At 37.9% G+C, this 9,049-nt stretch overlaps 1 protein-coding gene across 1 annotated transcript; it reads right to left on the reverse strand.

The window, feature by feature from the left end:
* Positions 1-1,361: 1,361 nt before the first annotated feature.
* Positions 1,362-4,494, reverse strand: med18 (mediator of RNA polymerase II transcription, subunit 18 homolog (yeast)). Its single transcript, XM_080896138.1, has 3 exons — positions 4,337-4,494; positions 3,817-3,919; positions 1,362-2,630 (listed from the first exon to the last, which is right to left on the reverse strand). The coding sequence occupies exons 2-3, from the start codon at positions 3,887-3,889 to the stop codon at positions 2,074-2,076; spliced, it is 630 nt and encodes a 209-aa protein (XP_080752264.1). The 5' UTR covers positions 3,890-3,919; positions 4,337-4,494; the 3' UTR covers positions 1,362-2,073.
* Between the last annotated feature and the right edge of the window lie 4,555 nt (positions 4,495-9,049).

Genomic DNA, 9,049 nt, shown 5'->3' on the forward strand with positions numbered 1-9,049 from the left:
CAAAGAGCACTGTGCTAAACACAAGTTTAAGTGGAAGAAAGCCAGTAGACTGTAGTGTATCCATGCTGGACATATAAAGCCTTGGGCAAGGAGGCATCTGCCTCTTTAATACATAATTCACTCAGAGCTGAAACATCATGCTTTAGTCCTAAGGGCCGGCAGTCTGCTTCTGGTTGTTGGAACATAAAACTGTCTCCATCAGATAATCCAGTCTCACTGACAGGCAACTCCTGTGTACCAAGTAGCAGTTCAATTTAACCTTAACTTCAAAACAAGATTAGAAAAGTACACATTTTTAACATATTAGTAAATGTTCAAAGTTCATTTTGTGTTGTTTTTCAACTTGCACCAAATGCATGTGGAAGCACTGCCATCTCACCTTTCCACCTCAGTGAGTTTGTCCTCATCAGCCATGATACGCAGGTAGGTCAACATGTAGAGACAGCCATCTGCCCTGGAGCTCTCCCCCTCAGACATGCACGCGGTCACTTTACATCTCAATCTCTGCAAATGCATCTTCCTGTAGGGGTATTATTAGAAGCACTCATGCCTTATTACCAACATTATTATCATAACTGACAGGATGTGCATTAGTTACTTTGGTCTCCGCAGTTAGATCGGGCCATAATGTTGACACACTACTGCATGGGCCTTTCTGGATTTCGATATTAACAGTGGAGAACCTGAAGCAGATGCAGTGCTTTCATGTGTAATAGTCCCAGCTCATGTTCCCATGAAAGAGCCACTAATGGGTTAACAGTAGAAATGAGAGGGGAAAGAGAGGGAAAATCAATGCTTTTGTTGAGGGGAAGAAAGGAAGGCTTTCACAGGTCTATGTATCATTAAGCAATTGAGAAAGCTAATTAGAGTGGGGGGGGAAAGATGTGCAGATCTCACAGCTAATTATTTCCATGGCAACCACAGCTCATGTAGATGATGTGAGGTAGCATCCAATTTGCTTCAATCAGGATATTTACAAGAAGAGAAACAGAGACCCCTAGTGGGATGAAGTGAACATATCCATGAAAGCTGAGTGTTGAAAAGAAACTTTAAATGTAAAAAGGATTCAAATAAACTGAAAAATACCCAAAATCATACATCTCAAATTCTGTTTTGAAATGTTGATACATGGAAAATATTATCTAGTTTGTTATCATTTGCAAAAATAAACAACTAATATCATTTTTCGGCTTTCCAGGAATTGTGTTGATTGTTAGCACAGGTATAAGCTTGCCTACAGCCCAACTTATAGAACCATGATTTGGTAAAAGTTAGTAGAATGCAGTGATGTTTGACAGTATTAGCTGAAATGTTCTCTATCTCATTAAAAATTGACCAAACAGTAACTGTTAAACCAAGACTATATATAGACTCTTTTTTATTTTATTAAAAAACAAACAAACAAACAAAAAACATACAATGGTTATGCACATTAGTTCTTTGATGAAGTGACAGGTGTTTTTAAAAGTGGGGCTTTATAGTTGATAATGAGGACGTTACATATTAGGCGTCTATGTCTCTTTTCCCTGGTCTTTGTGTCATACCTGCAGGTCAGTGTCTCTTTGAAGCACACAGTAAAGCAGCCACAGAGGACAGGATGAATCTTTGCTTCCATTCACACAAAATCTGGAAATTCCAGAACTTCAGACATGGCTTTTGCTTCATAAAAGTGTGACCATGTTTAATTTTGCTTTAGAACATAAGCGTTGTGAGACAATACAAAAAGAAAATATTTTATTCCTCTAACTCACCACTTTGTTTAGTCCCTCCACCCCCCTTCATTCAAAAACTATCCCACTTGAAAACAACCTCCCTCTCTATAACATCAGCTATAGCTCAGGCAGTTAACTAAAATAGTGCAAGGAGGCTGCCAATCAGTTCTGTTCAATGCTGCAAGCCCCAACACCAATGTTACTGAATTTTCAAAATATACTGCCCTGAGAAGGAACTTTTTTGAGAGTGAAATAATTCCCTCAGAAGTTGACTTAGACCTGGTTCCTCTGGTGGAAAGTCATGGAGTCCCTCCCAAGGTTCCCAGTCACCCGGGGAAAGTTCCTTTTTGTGGAAAACTGGCTAATGTCTCTGTTTGCTAGGGTCAATCTTTTCCAAGTGAACCAGGGGTTTGAGTTGTTCAGCAAAGCTGCGCATGTCCTCTGACACAGTGTCTTGTCCTGCAGGAGCCAACACACTCAGCTCCACCAGGTATGAAAGTGACAGATGCTCAGTGTTTTCTGTATTCCCTGGTACAAGTATGCGTGACAGCTTACTGACCACAATTTTCATTGCACCTTTACGAAATATGTGTCCATTGCTGACAAACTCATGGTCCATGCGGAAGCCCATCTCATTGAGGAACTCCGGAAGGCTGTGAGTGGCAGCAACATCAACACAGTTGCGTACCAAAGCGTGGCGACTCTTGTCTCCCACTTCAGATTGACCAAGGTAGCGTAGGTGCCATGGAGCAGTTGGGTGGGAGAGGGAACGGCGGGCACGCAAAATGAAGGGATTTCCTTGCTGGCCTTTGAGAAGGTAAACCAACTCATGATCAGTAAAAGTCTCAGGTTCCATGTTGTCGCACAGACCTCGAAGGCGATGCAAGAGGCTTTCCAGGGCCTGGTCCAACACACTCCCTGATTAAATAAAGTGCACAAGGAACAAATACAAAAAATGACATTTGATCTGATGGCCAGGACTCTATACATATTATATTTATAAATATAGTCTCCACTATCTCAGATCGTCCATAGTTTGTACATTTGCTTTGACATTTTTGCTTCATATATCAAATACCTCAAAGATTTTCCTTTAAAACAAAAAAAATACACATCCACCCACTTTCAGGGCACATGCAGTAATATTTTAAACCTAGTAAATTATAAGACAGTTCAGTAGATCATGAAATACTCATTTTGATTTATTAAACTTATCTCAATAAATCAAAATCTTTTTATCAGAATACCATCTGAAACCTCCAGAATTTAGAATTTTGGTCTATTTGGGTTAAACTATGCATGTATTTTTCATTTTTGTGGTACAACTTCACATTTGCTCAATCCAGCATGAAATTTAAACCCCCCAAAAAGATTTGTTTTCATTTTTATAACTAAGAAATAATTTTCCATTTTGCATTATTGTGAAATTCAATTGTATACCATTAAAAATTGGTGTGCGTTTAAATATGAGACAGATTGGATCTGCAGATCTGGATATGGAAATCATATGCATTTAACTGTATTATCTTTAACAGATATTTGTGTTCAAACATCTGGTATGTATGACAAAAAAAATGCTGGAAGAGGTTCAATGGTCCATATTTCAAAGAAAATATATCTTAAAAAGTATTTGATAAAACTTCACAGCAATCATACATGACAAAACTTTGGACCATACATTTTTTAGGCAAAACTGCGATTGTCCAGGAGAAGGCCCACAGTATTCTACAATTGAGTGACCAAGTTAAGAAATAAGGTTTTAAACATTGTAAATGCACCATTTTAAAAATTATTTATAATAATATTATAATAAGAATTTAGCTGTTATTTAGGAGCTAGTGCATAATAATTTAGGTCAAAGGTGACATATGTAACACTGTTCACTTTCACACCAAAGGATGTTGCTCATGTAACTTTACTCATTGTGCTGAACAGTTGCACAATGCAACTATTAAATGATTATTGCTATTGTTTTGCATTTTTGTTACTATAAGCTACTATCTGTAGTATTGCCACTATCAGTACCTTATGCTATGTATAACACTCAGGGCTTGTTATTTACCTGCTTACTTGCTTCAGCTTCGGTGGATGCATGATATCTTACCTTGTAACAGATACTCCATCATGTTAATTGTGCCCCCAGTGACAGGCATTACAGTAACAGGTGGCGCCTCCATCTTTCCTCGGGTACTTTGAGGTTTTTGAGCCTAAAGAAAGAAAATTATATGCAGATACATATATACATGTCGGAACATCTGATGGAGCAATGCCATCATTAACAAAAAAAATTCACCTGTCGCCATAGGTAACAGAGTTTGTAACTTTTAGCTCGCTAATAGCCAGTGATAACGCCTTCTAATCTAGGTGTAAATCACTCGAAACAACAATTATAGTGCATTATTGTCTACGAAACCACGAAGAGCAGTAGCCGAGGAAAAAGGGTAAATGTTTTAAGTGTTCGTTCTCGATAACGTTTTAATAAAAGACCAAAGGCCTAAACGGGGTTCTGAACACACGGCTACTACTACACAGCTACTCTGTTTCCTAGTAGCTAACCGGAACGTTACTTAAGCTAACAGGCTAAACGTTTCAATGTTATTACAGAAACATTAAAAATATATTACCTTTCAAAAATAAAGAAGCGAACGCGGAAAGAAATAAACGTCTTTTTAGTTATCAAAGAAAAAGTGAACACAGTTAGCAACAACAATGAATGAGAAGCGTCTTCCTTTGGTGTGTCAAATCGGTAGACATCCAACTTTGAGGCTCATTACAGCCACCTACTGGTAGTGTTAAAATATCGACAGCAGGTCATCCGTGTATAAAATAGAAAGAAATGGACATGGACGTCATGGACAGACAGGCTTTTTAGGCTACTCTGCTTTTATTAACACCGGCTATACGAATGGATTATCAGTACTGTGAAAACTATTACTGTTTTCACAGTACTGTGAAAAGTATATATTACTGAGTATTAAGTTTAGAGGCTTTATTGGCATACATACTGTGGAAATAAAAGCAGTAGTTTACACTTAATTTTGCCAATCTCTTGACACAAAACAAAAATAATTATTCAAATAAAATAAAAATAAAGAATCCGGAAATTTTACAGATTGCAAGAATTGAAGATGCAAACAGTAAAATTAGTTTTAAAAACAAACCTGAGTTTGAAAACCTGAGTTGTACCTGCTTTGTCCATATTTGCAAACCGGTCTTTACAAATTTGTGCCATAGCAGGTAATAATAATTACAGTAATAGTCAATAATATTGATGGGGTAGAAGAGAGGCATAACTGACTGTCTTATTCACGAGTCTGATTTGAGACTTACAGTCTTTGATTTCAGACTCCTGTTGCATCTACCTTTAGAATCTACCACCTACCTGTTAACTGGTGGTGTTGTGAGTGTGTGTTGTATTTAATGTTGATGTGGGCAATGCTGACAGCCCTGTTGGTGTAAATGTCATATACTAATGAAAAGATGATCCTGTGATTTATTGTGCAGTCTCGCACAATAGAGTGTTCCTGTCTTGAGTAGTGCAGCTGGGCCCTGTTAGTCATCTTAGAAAGTACAGTCAATGTGCTGGTTGTGAGACCAGGTGAAATCCAACCTCATGTGTGTCCTCTACCTCTGTCTTGGAGTGTTTTTTCCTCAGATCGCCTTGCTCTTATCTACATTTAGGGCAAGATTATTTTCCTGACACCAGGCCACTAGTCATTTCACTTCTCTTCTCTATGCCAGCCCTGCCAGTAATCAGCCCAATTACTTTAGATTCATATGCAAATTTTATAATTCTGGTATTGATTAGGGGGGTGCTCACACTCATATGTGAAGAGAGCATGTGGCAGTGCACTCAGCACGTGCCCCTGAGTAATACCAGTGCTCACAGTTCTGATGTTTGATATCTGGTGTCCAACTCTGACTGAGTGCGGTCTATCTTACAGGAAGTTCAGAGCTCAGTTACAGAGAAAGGGTGTGAGTCTGACTAAGAGCAGCTTCTCAGAGAGTCTGCAGCATTAAATGCAGCTTCAGTCAACTAACAGCATTTTCACAGATGTGTTACTACCTTCTAGTGGACTGATTCTGTATGCATGTGCATAAAGTAAAGAGTCCAAGGTGGCCAGGACAGTCTTTTTGATCCTTTCAAAACACTTCATCACAATTGATGTTAGTCCAAAAGAATGATGGTCATTTAAGCATGTGGCAGTATGTTTCTTGGAGAGGGCCACACTGGTAATGGACTTAAAGGATGGGCAGATTGTATGTCTATGAATACACCATCCAGCTCTGATGAGCAGACCCTGAGTGCATGCCTGAGGATATTATTTGGACCAGCTGCCTTATTTGGGTTTGTTTTCATTAGAGCTGTGCACACCGCCACCAATGACAGATCGTGATGCAGTGGTTTGTCCTGCGTGTCTTGTCCTGTCTGTCTCTGTGGGTTGGTGTTGTGGTGTATAAAAAAAGTGGGTGAGGTACTCACATAGGCTATTCGGAGTAATAATCAGTAATAATCATACTATAACCTTTTGTCTGCAGGGTGTTATTGTTTTGCTATCACTGATGATCATTATTGATTAACACTGCAGACACAGTACTGCTGTGGTTTTAACACTTTTAACAGCCTTCTTTATGCAACCTTTTGCTTAGATGCTTTTTTACTGCGGTTATATTTTATATGGTGATTATATAAAACCTAAAACTGCAAGACAAAATACAGCTGTAAAAAAAAATTAGTGTAAAAAGTATTTTTTCTTTTAACAAAAAAAATAGAAATTGTTTGTAAATTTGTTTTAATTGCTGAGCTCGACTAAATTAATGTACCTAATAACGTTCCTCTTTGTGAAAGCAGCATTTAATTGCCGTAGAATATTGAGGTCAACATTACTTCTTTACCTACATTTGTTTTATCTTAACTTGATCTGCAAGGTAATCAGAAACTGTGCTTTCATGCAGTTCATGAATGGACCTCACCTCTGTACTGAGCAACAACAAAAAAATGTTGTTACATAACATCTGTATCACACTCAAAGTTTCTCATTAAAATTATCTTGATCCATGTACTTTAAAACACCCGCCCTGCCTTCAGAAAATTAGGTAAAAGTTCAGTTATATATAAATAAAAGTGACTGCACTTATCCTGGACTTTTTTCTCTATACTTTTATTTCACAATAAACACAATCACTAGAGGTCATGTGATTAATTCTTTTGCCCGGTGTCCTGATGATAATTGATGAATAAACCACTGAAGACTCTTCTTCCACCTGCAGTAAAAAGCAATACATTTCATTACCCAGACAAAGCAACACGCACACACTTCATTTCTGCATGAGGGTTTTAGGTTACACCTCGATGTCAGCACAGACACTTACCCTGCTATTCAAGCCACAGCAACAAATTTGAACAGGAAATGCTTTGGTGAGACAGAAGCAGAAGCATATTCAGAATCAGAGGGGAAAGTTTTTCAAGCAAACCATAAGAAAAAAACAAAACAATAAAATACAAAGGAAGTGGAAGTGAGGCGCAGCTGCATAGCCTACCTGAATGTAACCTTGATTTCAACCAGAAAATTAAAAGTGCCATTAAAATGACACATGATACTGATATACCACAAATAAGTGGGATCCAGTCTTCAGGCTCTTTTTGAAAACCTGTTAAACCAAAAGCTAAATATTAATATTTCTTTGATTCGGGTGAAAAAGGTTCACAAACAGCATATGGCTAAACACCCACCTGTTGTTGTGCTAAATGCGTTTGTGCTAAATGTGGGACTCTTAGTAACTGTAGTGTATCCATCAAACACTGAATCTATATTGCACTTTAGGGACCCGTGTGGATGTACAGGCACAGATGTAGTTGAAGTTCTGTTTGGATTATTTGATTTCATGCCGCACGTCACAGCGCAAGATGCAGATGAATCCTTACTGTCATATACTGTAAGTAAAGATCAAAAGGTTACATCAGGTTATCTTCTACTATGAAACAATGATGTTTGTGTGTTTCTCACCTGTAACTACACACAAATTGATAGTGACTCGCTTAATACTGTGTCCGACACAGCTACTCATCCAGCAGGTATATTTCCCAGCATCTTCTCTTCTGACATTTCCAATATATATAGACTTGTTGAAAGTCAAATTGTCTGTTGTTGCTCTTACTTCTGATTTCCCAACAGCAGTCGTTGCTTCAAAAGTCCAAAAGTTTATTTTATCAAGTTTACTTGAACATGTGTGCTGAAAACTGCTGCCAGCAACAATGTAAACTGTCTCATTGACGTCTTTCCACGTCTCTGAAAAAAGAGAGGTAAAGGATTGTGATAATTATCTTTGGCAAATTTAAAAACCATAAGCACAGGTAGATTCTGACTTAACGGAGAAAAATATGACAGCAGGACAAACCTTTCTTCACTATGATGTCAGTGGACTTTTGGCATGTTTCTTGGCAAGTTTCACACCAGTACACACCTTCATCCTCCTCGGTAAAAGAGCTGATGACCAAGGAATGATTGGATCCAATTCTCAATTTGGGATTGGACATTTGATGATATAGCGTTCCCCTCTTATCTCGGAAGAATAACTGAACCTGCTTACTGCTATGGTCCTTCTTGTAAAACCATTTGAAAGAGTCTGATCGATGGATGTAATGCTGACACGGTATCACAGCTCGACATCCCAGCGAAAAATTAAGTTGTGTTGCGACTCGCAAAATATCACGTTGCTCATTTAAATTAACAGTCACTTGAAAAATATATGAAATATTCAAAAGTCAGTTCATCAATTGTATTTTAAATACATTGTATTTAATTAAGCAATTTGAATAATGAATTTAGTTAAGTAATGATTTGATCAGATACTCACTGTTTCCTGAGAAAGTAGAGAAGTTCCAAACAAGTAAAAAGATGAAAATGAAGCCTTTCTGTTTCATATGGGAGAAATTCCTGTCCCCGCAGAAATAAAACCCAACATGAAGCATCCTGGCTGTACCATTACTGCTCATAAAAAACACAGATCACAAACTCTGCCTCTCAGCAAAAGGTTTTAGATTGAGCTTAACAGTTTAAATGAGCCTGACACATCGGAAGTGGTCCAACAGCCAGTACAGAGGAAATTTAGCAAGGTTGTCACCCACACTGTTTTTCTGATGTGGTCTGGCATATGATTTGCTTCTTACATTTAGTATGGGTGTTAAGACACAAAATATGCATCGCAAACCAGTTTCTTTTTTAATATATAGATGCCAAATATGTTCTCACATTGTATTTTATGCTGAGATAATGTTTGTGAGGGTTGAACCAAACTGTGATTGAGCTGTTTGTACAGTTTATCGTACGGTTAAA

The sequence above is a fragment of the Rhamphochromis sp. 'chilingali' genome (genome assembly GCF_963969265.1).
Source record: "Rhamphochromis sp. 'chilingali' genome assembly, chromosome: 11".
In the NCBI taxonomy this organism is placed as follows: Eukaryota; Metazoa; Chordata; class Actinopteri; order Cichliformes; family Cichlidae; genus Rhamphochromis; species Rhamphochromis sp. 'chilingali'.